Source organism: Castor canadensis, chromosome 10 (assembly GCF_047511655.1).
Source record: "Castor canadensis chromosome 10, mCasCan1.hap1v2, whole genome shotgun sequence".
Classification (NCBI taxonomy): domain Eukaryota; kingdom Metazoa; phylum Chordata; class Mammalia; order Rodentia; family Castoridae; genus Castor; species Castor canadensis.
The window spans coordinates 70,443,369-70,463,643 of NC_133395.1; the positions used below are offsets into that span (position 1 = coordinate 70,443,369).

Consider the following 20,275-nt stretch of genomic DNA (forward strand, 5'->3'; position numbering starts at 1 on the left):
ACCCAAAGAAACACAAGAAAAAGAAAAAGATTTTGTATTTTATTAATTACTTACTAAATATTGGTTACCTTTTACTGTGTAATCCTCAAATATGTTTTTCCAACATTACTTAATGGAGGCTCTCTTGCTCTACAAGCACCATCTCACTCTGGAATTCAGTTCTAGGGATTTCATTGATCAAAATAATTCAGCAGAGTGGGTCCTTATTGGTGAGATTGCTTTAGCTTAATAAAAAATTTTCACATTGACTTCAAATTATTAAACATATTACTTTTCAAAAGCATTTATCTTTCTACTCATGCTAAATTGTTCAAGTTATTATTATTGATAAAAAGTTAAAATATTAAAAATCAATATGTAAATGGCTCTTAAAGTAGTTTATATGCCCTCAGAACATATTTTTTCCTACTTAAAGTCAATTAACTTTTCTGTGTATTAATCAAGCATCTGGGAAACTTGAACATTCCACTTGCAGGTGCAAAATTTATTGACAGCAATACTGATGTGTCAAAATATATACTTTATTTCAGATGGGGCTTATTAATTATATATTTTGATAAAGCCATGAATAACTAGTACTAGGATTTTAATCATTTGGTAAAAAACTATACAAAGGCTGGGAAATAGTTAGTGAATTTAACCTATTCACAAATGGGCCTCTTTCCATACCTAGGATGAGTATAATCAGTAAATTCATTTGAGTTATATTCTATTTTGCTTTGGATGCTCTGTATGTAACCTATGACAAATTTTTAGAAATAACTGTTATGCTTTTCTTATTCAAAAAAGTAATACGCAACTTGTTATTATAAGTCAAATCATAGAAAAATGTCTAAAATAGCAAGATATAATGAGTTCAAAAATATAAAAGTCATGTATCTAGAGTTCCAATCATATATGTTTAAACAAATAAGGTATTTGTTGACACACAACATTTATCAATAGGATTACGGTGGTTCCAAAAAGCTAACATAACTATGTTTCACTTAATAAAGACTCTACATCTACCAATCTGCTCTTAGAGAAATGAATTCTAGGCACTTTATTTGATAAAAATACCAAGATGTGTCCTGAATAGTGTGGTGGCTTAAAATACACTATCAATATGATGACTGAAAGGCTCAAGTATATTCAATTTGATGTCTCCAATATAGATGCTCCTTTATTTACAATGGAGTTACATCCCAATAAACCCATCACAAACTGAAAACACTGCCAATCGAAAAATGCCTTTAACACAACTAACCTACCAAACATCACAGTTTAACAGCATAGTATACTGTAAAGTAACTGTGAAGTACTGGTTGTTTCTTGTGATCTCAGAGCTGACTGGGACTGTGGCTCAGGGTCACTGTCCAGCATCTCGAGAAAATATTGGATCACATATGACTAGCCCAGGGAAAGATCACAATTCAAAGTTCAAGGTACAGTTTCCACTGAACATCTACCACTTTCACACCATTGTAAAATCAAAAAAGTATAATTTGGAGACTGTACTGAACTTAAAGTTCTTATTTCTGTAAAAGACTGTATAGAAAGAAAAACTGGGACCAAAAGGTGAGCTTCAAGGGAAAAAAAGTCGGCCCAACATGAGGAAGAGTTTTCAAATGATTAGAACTGTGGACTGGAGGTGTGGCTCAAGTGGTAGAGTGCCTGCTTTGCACTTGCAAAGCCCTGAGTTCAAACCCCAGTGGTCCCCTAAAAATTTTAATTTAATTTAAAAAGAGAGAGAGTCAAATGATCAGAACTGTATATAAGTGCAAGTATCTTTTGAGTAGGTAATAAGTTTCTCATCAGTGGAGGTGATGGGAGTTGAGCTGGATGATCGCCATTGGTAATCGTGTAAAGAAGAATCAGACAGTTAGGAAGAGGGTTGCATTGTAGTCTCCTCTAGTGTTCTTTCTTGCCCTGATATGAAAAGTTTGACTTGCAAGTTTATTCCTTGTGGTACTAACTGCATGATACAGTTTAATCAAATGTTCAATATAAAGATAGAATTTCATAATTAAAATGCAGAGACTTTATAAAATAACCAAGCGTGTCATTGGAAAAAATCTTTACACTGTAGTATCTATACCAAAAAAACAATTTACTAAGGAATGAAAACAATTGCTATTTACATAGTTTTCTTGGAAATGGTTGTATTTAAATTCATAATAAAAGAGAGTTTTCAATGAGTCTTAAACAGAAAGATGTATAACATTTTGGCTTGTATAGCCCGTTGATATAACAGAGTAACACTATATGGATTAACTTGTAAAAGTATGTAGATACTGAAAGAAATTGCTGAAGTTCTTATTTTGTTTCTCTTCATCATTTAATAAAGATATATCCCATTAATCTCAGTGGTCTTTAAATGAAGTAGATCTTTAGGTAAATTAGTCTAAATTGATATTCATTAAATAGTACATATCTTTCCTAAGTAGTTTCTTCCTATGTGAAAGGTCAATATATTATAGTAACAAAATTAAAATTCATATCATAAAGTGTCTTGGTATTTACTTAAAATAAAAGCTGCCTATATGGAACACAATCTTTAAAATTTACCAAATAATCATATTTTTAATGTAATGTGCTTACAAAGTAAGCACTTACTTATAAGTAATACTTACTTATATTAGAGTATCTGTTGATACAAATTATATCTGGGTACAGACAGGAAATATATAATTACATGCACACTAATCTCTGCAACACATACTCTAGATATTGCAGTACTAAGAGCAGCCAGCCAGAAAGACTTGGCTCTATAATTACTTGTGTGACCCTTGGTAAGACACTTAACCTTTGTAAATCTCAGTCTCTTTATTTTATATTGTACATATTTGTAACAAATATTTGTTGTGAAGAATAAATGAGATTACTCATTAAGTATTGGACTTCATTACTTCAAACCCATCTTTCCTAACACATAGAATTATTTTAAGTAGCAAATGAATAAATACTTATAAATCTTTTATAAATTAAAGAGAATATTGCAATTATAAAACATCTCAATTAATAGGCAACTTATGCTGGTGTACTACATTATGGTTAATAGTGTTTTTTAGTGTTTTGAATAATCCATGTAGGTATATGTACAATAAAAATTTCCACAGAAAAAATCAACAACTTAAAAGCTCAAGTTTGAAAGTACAAAGAGAAAACAATCATTAGCCATAATTATTCTCTAAATGATTTTGGAATAACTCACTAAATTAAAAGAACATATATCTATGTATTTGCAACACACTGGGTCTATACGTAGTGGGAAAATAAGGGACTTTGCTATTAAGGTAAAGGGAAGAGAAGAACATATTTCTTTCAAAATTTCACTAGCCTATCTTTTGACTTAAACAATCTGGATAATTATCTCAATTGTGCATACTATCATTTTATAAGCAGGGTTTAAATACACACTCTAGGGTGGTTGTGAACTATATCCTACCTATCTCTTTATTTAAGCATATTAGAGTATTCAAGGATGAGACATTGTAAATCATACATATAGTGGAAACTCAAAGTGTTATTTGATATTGTTCTGATTTTTGTTTTTAAAGATACAGATATTGAAACTATCACAGCTGATCATTTCATTCTGACACGAGTTTAAAAGGTTAAGTTACTATCTGAAGAAAGGTAATCTGGTTGCCTTTCACAGCAGCCTGCAAGCTCTGCAATCTGCATAGAGAGGGGCATTTGTCATCATTAGCTGAGCTGTGACAGCTGGTACCCAGGGTGTCCCAGAATCAAGAAGTAGCAGAGACACTCTTAGTTTAGGTTGCCATGAAGTATAGTAGGTTTCTTGAGGCTCAAGTGTATTATATGAAAAGCTCTGTGATGTAACTAACAGCAGTGAACATATTTGAATTTTCCATAACATGGGTAATACAATGATAGCACATAATTAGCAGGTTGCCTCTAGACAACAAGATGCCAGATTACAGTATGAATAAACATTTAGTGCCTGCCACTTAGAGAGCTAGAATTGTGTTCAGCACCCAAAATCTCCAATAGGATGGTTTTTTTCAGTACTGGTTTTGGGTGAACCATTAGAATATTTAAAGAAACAGATTGAAGGCAGAAAGAATGGTTCTCAGGTATATTTTAAACCAGGATGAAACAAAGAGTAACTTCCCAGGAATGAGTTAAATTGTACACACCTTTTGATGACATGAGTATGAAAATTAAAATCATTTCAGAGACTCTGTCCTCCAACTGTTTGAAGCCTAAATAGTATTTAAATGCATCCCTTGACAAAAGTTTAAAATCAAAATTTTTCCTCCAAATGGCTGTTTCTATGAATTTGGACTAATTGTGGTTAATATAGCAATAAAGGAATTTTTAAAACTTTAAAATTTTATAAATACACTTTATATCTAATTAGTGTGAAATTAAGTAAACCAAAAAAAAAAGTTTAAGAAACAGGTAGATCAGACCTTTGAAAATTTAGAATGCTACAATCCCTCTAAAGTCATCAATGTTTAGAAATGTAATCAATAACACTAGGCTTCATATTATTATGTAAACTAGTTTTCCACAAATAAAACTAATTTTTGTGTTAATGTAAAATCTATGCAAATACATGCAGTCATTTATCAGGAAAGCTGACAAGCATTCCATATTGGAGGGGGAAATGAAACTGCCTCAAGAATAGAGGCAATTAATTATTTCTGTATTTTTTCTTTTTCTGTCTTGAGGCACAAAAGTTATCCATCCAGTTAAAACAGCAAATGAAATAGAGATTTTTTTTGTATTTAAACACATATGGCTTTTGCCTGCAATACTGATCACCACAAGGTCTACAGATGCCCGTGGCTAAATTGTACACTGGCAGATGCACACAGGGGAAAACGGTGCTAATGCAGCGTGGAGAGCAAAACAAATGAAGAACGGAATTTGCTAGTCAAAAAATCCAAACCCTAAACAAAACTCACAGCCCCACTTTTCCAAACTCTGATGATTATACATTCTGTTTATAAAATACAGGTTAAGGTTTCCAAAAAAAAAATAGCCTTGGTTTGATTCAAAAAGTACAAAATGATTTTCAATTAGTGAAGATTTTTTTATGTAGATTGAGAAATATTAATGTACTTCAGCAATATATTTTTATTTCTATGAACAGAAGGGCTAGTGACATTTAAACATCTCCATTTCAGAATTAAAAGCTTATGACATTCAAAACTTCTATAGGATAGGTGGCTGAATAAATACTGTTGGAATTTCCAGTTGTTACTATTAAATCCATTTAGCAACAACCTTTTAAGGTATTATTGAAAACTGATATTTATTGTGGAACGATCTTGCAAATGTGGTACTACTTCCTAGTGGCAATAAGAATTCTATATTTAGTACCAATTTTTGAGTGAAATACCATGGCTCTGCATGCACACACACGTGTGTGTGTGTGTGTGTGTGCATGTGCGTGCGTATACCCTGTATGCACTGGCTATTTTGCAAACCATAAAGAGAGTTTATTTACTAAAAATGGTTTAAGATTATTAAGAACGCAATAATTTCTTTCTTAATAGGCCTGTAAGCATGCATAACATTAAAATTTCTCTTATAATTGCCAAATAAAAATACAAAACAGAAAGCATTTAAATAATTTGTATATCTTGGGGGAAGAAGAAGAAGAAAAAAAAAGACTAGCTATACTATTCCAAGTTGTAAAAAGAACATCATTATCAATGAAAATATCTGTACTACTACAACTTAATAATTCTTTGTTTGGAGTATTTGTAACCATCAAAATTTAAATGCCAATGTATATTTATATAAAATTCAGATTAGAAGTATACGTCCCAAGAAAATGTATACATGTATAATTAATATTGCCTCTAATTAACTCTTTAGTTTTATCCTACAATTAATTTGTTGAAAATTTAAATGATAAATACTGAAAAACTGTAAGATTTATTATATTTAGTGCCATAAAGATAGTAATATTACAAATATGCTTCTAATGCTGCTAATTAGAGGAATTAGTAGACTGGCATATTTATATTGAATATTTGTGGAATGGAGTAGTACTACATGCAAATTCTATGTTAATACACCTAACTTTGCACAATAGATTTCACATAAAAATAAAGTTATATTTTTTTATTTCATTGGGTTCTCAACTTTCTATTACAAATACTTTATTTTAAAATTATATTCTGCATGCTCTTAATTTGATTTAGACATTTAGGTAATATGGACAAGGGTATGTATATTTGAAAGTACTCATCAATTCTATTTTTTACTTGATAGTTTTGACAGATCACTATTTGAAAAACTGTACCTTCAAGAAATAATATACATTGGTATACCAAAATATAAACTAGAACAGTGAAAGTAATTACATGTAAGTAAAAATGAAATATTACATAGGTGGCCTACTCTCAGTTATACCTATTTGAAGTATTTCTATCCATTTGTAAAGATACAAAGGAAACTTATTTATACACTAATTTCATTTTTTTCTATTAGCCATTTGCTATTACATATAATATACATGATACAAGATAATCATTTCTATTTGATATGATTATCATTTAAAATTATTGCTCTACTTACTGATCACTAAAAAATAAATCCTAGTTTAGAGAAACTGCTTTGTTCATTAAAAAAAAAAGAACTCCAAAATGATAAATCAAAAATAGGAGAGGTTACTTTAGACATGCAATCATGGAAGTTGATTGTCTATGTACCGCATTCTAGTTTCAAGGTCATGTTGAATATTTTCAGTGGTTTAATCACATACGGTATGAAGCAGTAATGAGAGCAATGCAGTCCTGGGTGACCAACTACAGATGTACATACAGATGAATAGACCAATCACATCTGATTCTCCGTTTTCTCTAAGTGCAAAGAAAATGTAGCACACTAAGAATAGCAGGGCTGCTGTCATAAACACCCATTCATGTAAAACCATTACTGGTTAAGGAATACCTAATTTTCATTTATTCATACAGAAAAGAAGCATGTAAGCCCATTTATCTTATCTGATTATTTCTCTAATATCTGAATGAAAAATATAGGCTGAAATCTAAAAAGAATTTTGCTTTTATCAATTAGAAGATAATAGTGACTTTATGAAGGGTCAACCAGGAACTGAATAGTGGCATCAACACTCCCTTCCTAATACTCAAGAATTGAATGACTAAGCCCATTGTCCATAAACGTTTGAAGAGGTTACAGATCGCAATTTATTATGAGCAATAAGAAATTCTTTTGACTGATGGCCTTTCATTTTTTTTTAGTTTACAGATGCAATTTAAAATATCATGCACCTCTGTGTACATATTCAGATGAAGTGAGGAAGCTGAGACAATTACATAAATAAACCTTTATTTTTAATTTCTTCATCTACCAAAAGAAAGGTTTGGCCAGAGTGACCCAGGATTACTTCAAGTCTGCAAGTCAAGCAAGGGTGGTAATTCCTGTAAGATATATTTCCAACTTCCATCTTTAATCTCAAAATTATTTTCTTTTCAACACCTATTAACACTAATAACAAGTTTACTATGCAATAATGTAGGAAAAAAAGTACTTGCCACTATAGATATGACCTAATGATTGTGTACTAGAGTGATAAAGAACATTGAGGCAATGGCTTTGACCATACAAATGAAGAATGAATAATTTTTAAAAAATTAACCAGAATCCTCAGGATGCTCAGGTTCAAGAAATAAAATAGGATCTCAACTGTGTAAACAGTGGTCTCACCTCCTCTTTGTGACTTTGCAATGAACCTGATATTAAAAACCTGATATGAAATAATTATTTTAAGAAATCACTGAAACTCTTGGAGCTTTCAAGCTATTTTGTTTCAAGTGTTCCTATACCACAAGTCACAACAGGAAGAAAGGTATAGATGCCATCAAATTAGATTACCAGAAAAACTCCCTCTATTTTATTTTATTTTATGTGACACATAAAGAAAACCCTGCACAAATATCTGTCTTTAATTTCTCTAGTGTAATAAAAGAAATATATTGTGTCTGGCAGAATGAAACAGTTGAAATAGCCTGGGTACATTTTTAAAAGGTGGGGGGGGTGTTAGAAATCAGACGCATACAATGAGCCTTCAAAGCCACTCCAGCAGTAGGGATAAATAATTTAATAAACTCAACTTCATATTCTTTTTACCTCCCCAGAGTAATAGGCACATATTAAAAAAATAAAACTTTAAATTCATGAATACTTGTGAATAAACTAGCAGCGAGCAGATAATGAAAACACACAAACAATATCTATCTACATAGGCAATGTGCATGTACTCCCTAATAGATACTATTTCCAGAAAGATAAAAGATTGCTGAAATTTGTGAACATGCAATTCAAAGTTAAATTAGACTTTAGATTTTTTTTTTTTAATTGTAGTGCTGGGGATCAAATCCAGGGTGTAACTCTTGTGTACCAGAGTTACAAAACCAGACTATAAATTAGGATTTTTGTTTTTTCCAGTACAGAAACCTTGCATTCCTACATTTCTCAAAACTTAGGGGTTTTTCTTTAATCCTAGCAAGGAGAATGTTTATTCATTACTTTGTATGTCCCATACAAATTAGGAGGTCCACAGAAGGGAATAAATTAGGAAACAGGAACTAGTACTTCAGGAAAAGTTGTTTTCCCAGTGTTACCTGGAATGCTTCGAAGTGTTAAAGATCACAGTATTTAATTATTTTATATTCCTTAATACTACTAGCATTTATAATAATGGCGTGCTGTGTCTTAATTGGACTTATTTTTTCTAACTGGTATATTTTAAATCAAGGTTGCCATGATAAGAAAATGAAATGAAAATATCAGATCTTAAATTTCCACTACCATTCAAACGTCAGCATCTCATTACATCATGAGATTGTTGGAGTATTTTTCCCCTTCACTTAGGTCACTATTCAGTTATCATTCTCTTATTAGCTTATGTCAAAGATGCTGCATGCATAGCACTGAACACAAACATTTGTATCTAAAGCAAGGGACACACACAAGCTTTCATTCTAGTACTAACGACTAAGATTATATTTATGGTGAAAAAGCAATATAAGACTAGTATCATTAAAGTTCTTTTATAAACTTTTCATATAAGCAAAAAATGGATTTTAAGCTATTCATGTTTTATGTCATTTGAAATAACGCGTTCAAAAGGTCAAATGGTTTTTCAAAAATTGCTATTGTTAAATACAATACTCACACAAACCCATCTCCAAAACTTAGATTAAAATCAACTGAATCACACAAAAATCTATTACTTTAACTTCCTCCCCATAGGTCAGTCCAATACAAAAACCTTAGGGGTGGAAAAAACAGTCAACAGTCCTGAGAATAGTTTAATTTTCCCTTCAACAATGTGGGGTGCTAAGATCACCAAAAGGCTTGTTACAGCCCGCAATTCATTTCGCGTGCTCAGTGTAACAGAAAATCACTGTTTTGCAGCAACAAGCGCCACTTGCGCCTGAGTATCATTCTAGGGCGCCGGGTTCACCCACAGTGATAACAGCGGACGAAGAATGCCGTGTTATGCAAATCACTGTCAGCGCCAGGATGATGGGTGTTTAAGGAAGATGCTCAGAAAACAGGGTCCTTGGCGTTCTTGAGATGCAATGACTTTTCTTCCCTTGGACGCTCCAGGACTGACTAGTTTTAGTCCTTTTCTGGCTACCTATTCTTCCTCTCTCAAAGTGCAAATCGTTAGTGAAAAGGCCCCGGTTGCATCAATTAGTTTGCACAAAGTGCTTCAGTGTTTAGCTTCGCTTTAACCCAATTAAGCCGCACAGTGAGCCCCGAAGATGCGCCACCTGCGCGCCTGGCTCCAGCGAGGCCCGGCCGGCGCCCCTCCCCACCCCCACCCCGCCGCCGCCGCCGCCGCCGGTGTCCTTCCCTAAGGACCCAACCGAAGGGCCCCGGGGCCTCCGCGTCCCCAGGGCTCACATCTTCAACAGCCCGGGGAGGAGGGGGCTGCAGGTGACCCTGGAAGGCTAGGGGTGAGGTCTCCATCCGAGGCCCAGCATCTCTGGCCTGAACCCAATTGAAGAGACACTGCGCGCTAGGGTCCGCAGCGCACCGGCAGGGAGCGCCAGGATCCGCGGCGACCACTCGCGGGCCGGAAGGCGGCAAAGGCGGAGGCGTGCGTGGGCAGTCGGCGAGGCCGGAGCAGACCAGGAGAAAGTCGGGACACCCACAAAGGATTTTTTAGTAACCCACACGCAGAAATGAAGCCTACAGTACAGTGAACTGAGAAGGGAAAGCGAGAGGACCGAGAGTGCAGAGCGGCGGCGGGAAGTGGGCAGTGGAAAGCACACGGGGACCCATGCTGGGAGAGGGCAGAAGTAGCCTTTCCCTAGGGAGGGCAGTTTTCCGCCTCACCTCCCGCTCCCCTAATAGTCCTCTGGCTCTGATGTGCCTTGTCGTCTTCTTCAAACTGCCAAAAGGTAGCAGTGCGTTCACCCGCGACGCCCGCAAAGTGGGGAGGAGACTTTTGGGTTCCCAGTCCCTGCTCCTAAAGGAATGGAAGGGTCTTGGGGGAATAGAGTAGATGGAGGCCATGCGTCCCAAATGTAATGTATTATTTAAATCTAAATCGGAATCTACCATTCTTGGCTAAGGAGAAAGTAAATTATAGTTGGCTTTGTGATACTGTTACCTGTGCCAAAAAAAAAACAAAAAAATCAAGAATAAAAAGTGTGAGCCCTCAACAAGATCTTGTTAAAAGTGGCTTTGAAAGAAAGTGCTTGCAAACCTGTTACCCATAGTTACAGTATTTCTCTGGAAATATTCTTAATTTGAAATTTAAGGTAGGTAAACTAAAAACCAGCCTAGGTTTTAAAGATACTGGGTAACCCCTAAATTCCTGTTCATTGAGGGGGGAAAAAAGTTCTACATAAAACCATTTTCTCTCTTGTTTTAAGGTTCCACAATAGAAATGTTGATTTCTTTCAGATTGTCCAGAATGATGATCGAATCCAAAAAATCTAAATTGCTGCAAATTAATTTTGTTTGAAATTGCTGGTCATTTTCCCTTAATCAAATCATATGAAATAGTATGAAGTTAGGAACCTACTGTCAGGTCACCTTAAGTTAAGAAATACATCCTTAACTATTTATCTTAAGCAAGCCAGAAACCCCAAACCTTCAAATATTCAGTACCCTATGTGCCAGTGGGTTTGATCTCTACAATCTCTTCTAAATTTCATGCATCGAAATACAGCTGATTATGAAATCACACAAAAGTAATAATTCATTAAAATATTTCTATAAGTACATACAGAGCTTAGTGTTCTGTTTGTACACTGGGCAAATCTACCTACCTGTGCAAGGACTGCAACATTTTTAAATGTCCCAAGGGAAAGTGGGATAGATAACATCTGCCAGACTAAGCAATAATTTTCAGATTCTTTTCAACAAGTGCAAAGGAGGAAAAAATCATTCTGACATATAAGAACATCTAGGATGAGAAAATTACTCAAGTACTCCTCTTCCACCTAAAAGTCAGCTTCCTTATGGTAGAAGTCTGTGCCTGAAAGAGCAAACTTCCAACCTGCATTTCAAAAAGACCCCAAGGGCTGACAGACATTAATTATCTTACTCTAAATGCATGTTAGTGACTTTGTTTTAGAAACCCCCATCTAGTTCACTAATTGATGGATGACCATTAATACACCTGTATTTGCATTTCCGTGGTAAACAGACAAGCAGGATTTTCAGAACAGAAGAGAGCCACTTGGCCAAGTCTTTTCAAAATGTCAATATGCTTCAAGTAATAGGAAAGCAAGTGACTCCTCTTGATTTCCAAACTGTCTAGGTGGCCTGGGTGGTTTTCTGCCGGCATCAGCCTCCTACCTTTAGTTTGTGTGCCTATATCCATGAGAGGGGATTAATTAGCCGGGTTGGGGCTGAAGGAGGCTGTCGTGACGAGCCCAGTGGCGATTGGCCGCCCGCCTGCCTGGCCCTGCCTTTATAATTTCCACACGAGTGCATCTGGGCTCTTAGACAAACCAACAGCAGCTTTTTCTGACATATACACACGCACACGCACACTCACCCCCGACGAACACTCAGCACACTTTTCCTCCATCTGATTAACAGTCCTGCACACAATGATTTCTGGAAAGCGTAAATAAATACTGGAAAGGGGTGATTATTTTGACTACTGGAAGACCTTTGCTGGGTCTCAGCGCAACTTTTGTTTTTATTACTGAGAAGGTGATCTCTCCACGCGTTTCTCTCACACTAAGGATTCTTTAAAAGAGGAAGAGAGACAGAGAGGGGGGAGAACAATCTTTCACTTTAAGACCGGCTGGGCTTTCAGATAAAAGGAAGGGGAAAGCGGCCGCAGCGGGGAAGCCACCGCTGCCGTGCGACGGAAAGACACTTTAGATACGTTTCTGAGCGCTGCGGCCCGTTTCTCCACCGAAGTTGGCTCCAGCGCTAGCAGCCGCATTGGATCCCACAGCTTACTGCGAGACTCCGGTGTACAATCCGGATCTCTGTCCCAACATGATCGCGGCTCAGGCCAAGCTGGTCTACCATCTGAATAAGTACTACAATGAAAAATGCCAAGCCAGGAAAGCTGCCATTGCCAAAACTATCCGGGAAGTCTGCAAAGTAGTTTCCGACGTCCTGAAGGAAGTGGAGGTGCAGGAGCCCCGCTTCATCAGCTCTCTCAACGAGATGGACAATCGCTACGAGGGCCTCGAGGTCATCTCACCCACCGAATTTGAAGTGGTGCTTTATCTTAACCAAATGGGGGTGTTCAACTTCGTGGACGACGGCTCGCTGCCAGGCTGCGCGGTCCTGAAGTTGAGCGACGGGCGCAAGAGGAGCATGTCCCTCTGGGTGGAATTCATTACCGCCTCCGGCTATCTCTCGGCGCGCAAAATTCGGTCCAGGTTTCAGACGCTGGTGGCTCAAGCGGTAGACAAATGTAGCTACAGGGATGTGGTAAAGATGGTGGCTGACACCAGCGAAGTGAAACTGAGAATTCGAGATAGGTACGTGGTGCAGATCACCCCGGCTTTTAAATGCACCGGGATCTGGCCGAGGAGTGCTGCCCACTGGCCACTTCCCCACATCCCCTGGCCTGGCCCCAACCGGGTGGCGGAGGTCAAAGCGGAAGGGTTCAATCTCTTGTCCAAGGAGTGCCACTCCCTGGCCGGCAAGCAGAGCTCGGCCGAGAGCGACGCCTGGGTGCTGCAGTTCGCGGAGGCAGAGAACAGACTGCAGATGGGGGGCTGCAGGAAGAAATGTCTGTCCATCCTCAAAACCTTGCGGGATCGTCACCTTGAACTGCCCGGCCAGCCCCTAAACAATTACCACATGAAGACTTTAGTTTCCTACGAGTGTGAAAAGCATCCCAGGGAGTCGGACTGGGACGAGTCTTGCCTGGGAGATCGGCTGAACGGGATTTTGCTGCAACTTATCTCCTGCCTGCAGTGCCGGCGGTGTCCCCACTACTTCCTACCAAATTTAGATCTCTTTCAAGGCAAACCTCACTCAGCTCTGGAAAACGCTGCCAAACAAACGTGGCGATTGGCACGAGAGATCCTGACCAACCCGAAAAGTTTGGAAAAACTTTAGAGGATTAGCTAATCAAGAGGTGAAATGATTACTCTTCTCAAAGTCCTAATTAAATGAAAACTTCTTGTTCGATTCCTATCTAATAATATTCCACGCTTCTGTGCAAATAGTCTCGTCCTTAAAAAGGAGTAATCATACAATAGAATGTTTAATCATCATCTCATCTATGCCCTCCAAGGGGAGAAAAAAAAAGGGAGACGCAGCAAAGGATGGAGAAAAATCAAACCCAAGTATTAGAAGACTTCTTTACACACAATTTCTTATCTCTCTTGAAAATATATGATAACATTCACAACACGGGGAAATCAGCGCAGCTGTAATGCAAGATCACAGTGAACACTGCCTAACTATCAAAGGATTATAGCAATCCTGGCGATTTAGGTGCATCTGTCTGTGAGTAAACACGATTTGGATATGCCATCTGAAGGAAAGTGTAATGTATATTTTGATTTGTAACAAAAATTGTGATCTCACCTTGTCTTTGAAAGTGTGGATGTCGTTGTTTTGTGATTTGGTGAACAGAACTTAAATTGCCATCTTGGATTCTTCCAGACATTTTCCACTAACAAAGATACCATTTAAAGGTAGATTTCCTCCTGGTACTTTTATCTGTTTTTGAAAGTGTCTGAACTTTAAAGAGTTTACATTTTGTTTCAAATATATTGCTTGTTTTATTTCTAACATTCCATAAATATACTTGAAATGTTATTTAAATATATTCAAAGAAATCTGAATTCAGCTTATATAATAACGTTTGAATATCTGAATTATATATTTGAAAATGCACTTGAAATACACTGGATAATTACTTTTGTGATTTAGATTTTAATTTCTGTTGCTGATTTTTATTTAATTAGAAACTAATAAATGAAGTAAAATACCAAGTTGTGTCTTAACTTTAAATTGTTTTTCTATCAAAAGATGTGATGCTTTATTTTGAAAATCAACTGCACTTGAATATTTTAAACATTTTGAGAAACAGGCTAATGAAATCATAAAAAATATTGAAGAAAAGTTCTTTTCATATAGCTACAGAAGACATCCATCTCCTTTCAGTTTCTACTTATAAGACCATTCCTTTCTATCACCAACACAATTTAAATCTACCTTTGAAACTTTGCTCTTCTGGTTAGTATTTCTATAGCATTTTTGACAATATAAGGAATAATCTGTTATGACAGTAGTTGAAAATGACCCAATTAAAATCAGACTAATTCAGAGAAAATGAACTTAAAGTCATAATCAAATTTTTGAAATTTGTATATGAAAGTAAGCTAATAAAATAAAGATCATTTTAAACTAATATACTTTGTCAAACATATTTTATAAAATAAGGGTTCCTGTAGCAGAATAAATTAATCACAAGACCCAAATTCCTTTTTACCCCATAGGGCAAGCTAATGGCAAAACATAGCTTTTAATTAGTCATACAGTGTATTCAAACTCATTTTAAAAATTCATTGCTTTTGGAGCTGGAAGTGAAAGAAGTCTTGGAATATTTTAATAGCCAACAAGTGCTGAAGGACTGATTACTGATGGGCCTTAAGTTAATTAACTCAGGTGGTGATAGACTTTAGAATTTGACTTGCTAGTTTACAAGTAATATTTTATAATGCTTTATTTCCATATGTAAGTTAAATATAAATAATACAGTTCTAGATCTATGGGAGAATTTGAGTATTTTAGAATAACTACCTTTGAAAACATTTTAAAAGATCTTTGCAAAGTGATGCCAGTATATCTGTATGACAATTATATTGAATTCTTAACCTCAGAAAAAAGTTTGCTAGTTACACAGTAACATGAAAGTTAATAAACTGTATCTCAGAAGGCAGTGCTAGGTGTAGGGCTACTCTACTGCTCACGTGTTTAAAATCTATAAGATAAAATAATAAATACTTATGCATTTCAAATGGTCCAAATATCTATTTTCTGGCATTACATCCAAAGAAGAATACACATCAGAGTGCTAACTTATCCTATGTATATACATTTGACAACAAAGGTTTAAGAAAGTCAGTTTCTCTTTCTCTTAAACCCATATGTAAAGTCTATTCTTAATTCAGGAGATGAAAAATGGATGTAATAATGGAGATGAAATTGTATATAAATGGCTCCCACCTCAGTTTCCTTATAACTTTCCAATACATAAAAATTCACATTGCAATCTATACCTTTGGAAATTAAAAGTGATCTTAATATGAAATTTCATAAGATCTTTCCTAGTGTATGTGTGGGGGGAGGGGGGATGGGAGTAGGGGGCACTACTTGGAAGCAATTGGCTTAACTACCAAATCTGACCAAGTGCACACAAAGGCAAGCATAGAAAGACTGTTAAAATGTGCATGTCCTGGTAAGACAGGGTTTAAACTCATTAGTATATTCTTCAATTCCATAACAGAGAACACGTGTTATTTCATTCATTTTATTTTCTATCAGAAAGACTAAAATGTGCTCCCCTCCCCCACTGTCATTTAAAACCAAGCAAAATTGAAAACCACTTCCTGCTACAAAGCCACCAGTACTGAACATGCAATCACTTTAACTCACTTTCGTGTCGATCTTCTTGAAGGCTGGATCATCCTCATCTACTTCGAAGTAGATTTCTGTAGTGGTGATGGAGAGAGTCCCCTTGGCCACCACCACAGGAGCAATGAGCTGGGCAGGGGTGCTGAGAACCACAGGGCCTGCAAGACAAGGGCAAGGAGTCAGTCTGAGCCCCTCTGGCCCTCTCAAACTGCAGGGTTTTATTTTTAAAGATGCACTAGAAAAAAAATGGTGCCTACATTATGATGCAAGGTCTTTTCATGTTAGACAGGGTCTGCTTAGCTTTTGTACATTACTTATAATGAGACTAGAGATAAATAATTCTATTAAAACCCAAGAGGTCAGGACACTGAATAAGCGACTCATAATAGCACAGAGTTTTCATCCTCTGTCTTGAAATCCTACATGGTTGATGAAGTGCTGCCATCGACTAATTTAAACATGCAGAACTGACTCCGTATGGCCCGAATTTACCTACTGAGCATTGCCGGTTTTCCAAGAAACCTTAGGCATTTGGCCCAGTGATCAGCCATTACCTCAAGCCATTCCACTCGGTGGCTGCGCACCCTAAGGGGAGGTGAGACGAGGCTAGGGGGAAAAGATCGAAATTTATAAATTCCTCAGTAATGAGGGGTCAGCAACTTGCAGAACAATTTATTTGAATATCGGCGTCCTAAGGCGCGCCACATGTACATAAGTATACAGATATTAAAGTTCTTATGCAGAAAAGAACGAAAATCTTAGCAGTCATTTTCTCACCACTGAATCGGTCAAAAATGATGCAAATTTAAGCAAGACGCTGGAACAAAAGGAATCTCAAAAAAAGCGTCTGAATGCCTTTTCCCAACTTCTGAAACTAAGGAACTAGGATTCAGTAAGAGATTTTTAGAATGTGTGAGTACTTGGGTGCTTACTTCAGATTCCCTCGTTTTGAGTCCACGTATCAGAATACTGATTCAAATGCCGTCTTTTAAATCCCCCAAAGCGGAGGCATCTTTCATGATCCTGTCTTAACACACGACGTGGAACTCAGAAACAACGCGTTCATTCCTCCCCACTCCCCGTTTTGGTACAGGGTACATCAGAATCCCTGCCATTTAATCCCCTGAAAAGGGTCGCTCTAACTAACCGGGAAAGGCTATAAAAAGCCAGGTCCCCTGCGGCCCGCAGGCCCGACCCGCGTTCCGCTCACGTCGCCGGCGCCACTGCGCGTGGACCGCCCGGCACGCGCGGTTGACAGTGGGGATCGCGAGGTTCGCGTTCACTGGAGCAGCACACCAGCCTGCGACCGTCCTGCACAAAGCCGGGCCGTTTCTGTGGCTGGAGGGACAGAGGGACTGGGCCGGCTTCCGTCGTGCTTAAAGGGAGGTGGCTATGCACAAACTGTGTCAGCTTTCACCCCCGATCGTGACCGCCTCCCTCAGACTAGCCAAGACCTTTTCCTTCGTTTTACTGCTTTCTGTCCGTCCCCCAAGGAGCTCTGGGGACACGGGCCTGGGTCTCAGGCGGACGGTTTCCGCCGCGCAGCCAAGAGTCGGGGTCCACCTCGGCTCCGCAAGGTTTTCCTTTTCAAAGGGCGAGGCGGTCGATCTGAAGCGCCACTTTAAAGGCTCATCAATCTTAATCTAGGTTGCTCAAGTAATTATGCCCGAATCTCTTGTACGATTACAAGTGGATTTGGGTTTCTATTCCCCAGGCCCTCCTTTGTGTTTATTGGAGGGTCTGCGCGCACTCGGCGGCGCCTCCTGCCTCCCGTGCCCTCCTCAGAATCCCCCAACGCTGGGGCCCGTTCGAACCGCTCCCTTAACCCTTAAGCGACCACGGCGCTCCCGGGGCCGCCACCCTAACTTCCCAGCTGTAGAAAGCCCTGCGGTTTACTCTGGATTGGGGCGAAGTGAGAAGGAAGGCAAAGAGATTCACATCGGAAGCAAAGCCTCGTCTCAGTGCGTCTTTGGCCTTGCTTAAATCTCAGAAAAGTCTTCATTCTAAATACAGAGGACTAGTGATTTATGGCTAACAGTGGTTTCTAGCATTTGGAGACGAAAAATGGTCAAAAACATTAAAAATGGCGAACCGCTTATGTCTCTTAAAAACTAATGTAACGTATCCAAACAATTAAATTGGGAAATTGAGGAAAAATTATGAAACGAATTATCAAAACCATATTCACCGATTTACTGAAATATATTAAGAATTTTAAGTACACAACCCATGAACTTCTAACAGGGAACACATTTTCTCAACTTCTCTGCGTTTCTGAAAGGGGACAACTGCACTTCGTTTTGATTCTACTCCAATTTCGTTCTTTTGAGTTGGGATTTTCTGGAAGTTTCTAAAAGGGCTTCAAATTAGTCTTTAAGAAAGACACATCACGAAATATTCAGCCTTAAATAGTGTGTCAACCCCCCCCCCCTTGTACTTTGGAAATCTCCAATTACAACTTCCATTCCATAGCATGTTTAAGGAGCACTGAGTTTTTTTTGTTGTAGCCTTCAGGGAGCAAACCAGCCACAGAGAGAATACAGAGTTAATCCACTACAGCAATAGAGAGAGGGGATTATGCTCTAATCCTCTTTGGGGGAGACCCTGGATTTTAGGGATCACATATTAAAATGTTTACATAAAGCACAATCACAAACCAACAGATTTTCCATATGGTACCTGGTTATTTGAAAAACTCGGTTTCTTCCCAAGTAAAGACTTTAAAAGGCATCCAGAGATAGCAGGGAGATGGGATCCAGCTGATTCTGTTCTACAGGAGATCTTAAATATCTACAAATTAAACCTCCTAAAAGGCCTGGTGTAGTGAGCTGGGGACTGACTGTAAATTCATTCCATTGGGACTCTAGTAATAAAAGCATACATTATAATAACATCCTCAGCACACACAGAAGCAATGATATTAAAGAATAATTCAACAAATGGATAAAAAAATCCTCTTTCTATTGTACTGATGCATACAATAATTTAAAATTCCACCATTTAAAGTCGTAATTAAAAGGAAAAATGTTATTTACTTTTTATACTTGACAGTATAATGAATATGGATCCACTACTATTTTTTAAAGGTCAGGTACACTGCCATTAATTTAAATGTTAATTTAAAATCTGAATTAGAACAAAGATCACCCAAGCATAATGAAAAGAATCTTGACAAGAATGGACTTCTCTTTAGGGCCATAGGTCTTTAATTAGTTGAGATAGTAAACCTCTTTGTGTACTCAGAATAGAAAGTACAAATGTTTTGTATTTGAAAAGAGAACTGTTCATTAAATATATCTTAAAAGGAAAATGTTAAAACGTGTGGGCTTGGATTATGCTGTTGAAAATCAAAATTCCTAACCTAGAACTCTTGATACATTGACATCTTACTAGAACTTTAGTTTATAAAAATCTCTCATATTTTATTTAACTAACACTCCACTATTCACAAATGTTGTGGTATACACTTGTCATTGTTGACTTTCAAAGACCACCAGGACCACACCTGAAGTTGAACAAGTTGGGTTTACTGCTCATTGCAGTGAGGGAGACTGGCAACTCTGGGAATCAGGGTGTCAAAGGACTCTTTGAAAGATTTGGATTTTGGTTAAGCAATTTGGGGAAGGGTTCAAGGAGACACAGCTTTGCTGTCCACTGGGCTCTTCAGGAAGCAGGGATAATTCTGGGATTGGCTATTTCAACAAATCTTACTTAGAGGGAAGACTAGAGGTAGGCTAAAGCTGTAATTGGAAAGTAGCATTTACTCATATTAGCCAGGAGAGGGGGATGTTTGGTATTGTGTGGTGTGCACAGTGACCTTGTTTTTGTCTGAGCTTAGACAAAATTATAAAGTTGTTTTTTTTGTCTCACATCATCGTCCTGTGACCTTGTCTGAAGTGATGTTGTTTATATTCAACAGAAGAACTGTATGGCTTAGCTATAAGCGCCAGGCCAGTTCCTAACAACACAGAGGCCTACATGTAGGTCAGGCCTGTTTCCAAAGGTCATGGCTGCTTTTCTTTTTTTCTGATGCAGGAATTAATCATTTTTTAGATGGGTCAATAGCATCCTAGCTATTAAAGTGCAGTTATGGCAATTAAATTTTCAAACAATGCTAAGCTTCTCTACAAGTTTTAATATAAAGCAAATCAAAGAATAAATATGGAGAAAAAGTTAAAAGTTTAAAACTGGGATTGTTGGA

General features: G+C 37.4%; 2 protein-coding genes across 6 annotated transcripts in view; one reads left to right on the top strand and one right to left on the bottom strand.

The window, feature by feature from the left end:
* The window catches only part of Nbea (neurobeachin), a 643,202-nt gene that overhangs the window by 196,055 nt on the left and 426,872 nt on the right, over nt 1-20,275 (bottom strand). For all 5 annotated transcript variants that reach the window (XM_074043550.1, XM_074043551.1, XM_074043549.1 and 2 more), the window contains one exon: nt 16,096-16,232. In XM_074043550.1, coding sequence (XP_073899651.1) covers nt 16,096-16,232 — 137 coding nt within the window. The remainder of the gene's footprint in view (nt 1-16,095; nt 16,233-20,275) is intronic.
* Nucleotides 11,877-15,456, top strand: Mab21l1 (mab-21 like 1). The gene has a single exon (XM_020167833.2). The coding sequence runs from the start codon at nt 12,466-12,468 to the stop codon at nt 13,543-13,545; it is 1,080 nt and encodes a 359-aa protein (XP_020023422.1). The 5' UTR covers nt 11,877-12,465; the 3' UTR covers nt 13,546-15,456.

Bases quoted from the DNA above. Each gene is read 5' to 3' on its own strand.
- Mab21l1 (XM_020167833.2), top strand. From the start codon at position 12,466: ATGATCGCGGCTCAGGCCAAGCTGGTCTACCATCTGAATAAGTACTAC.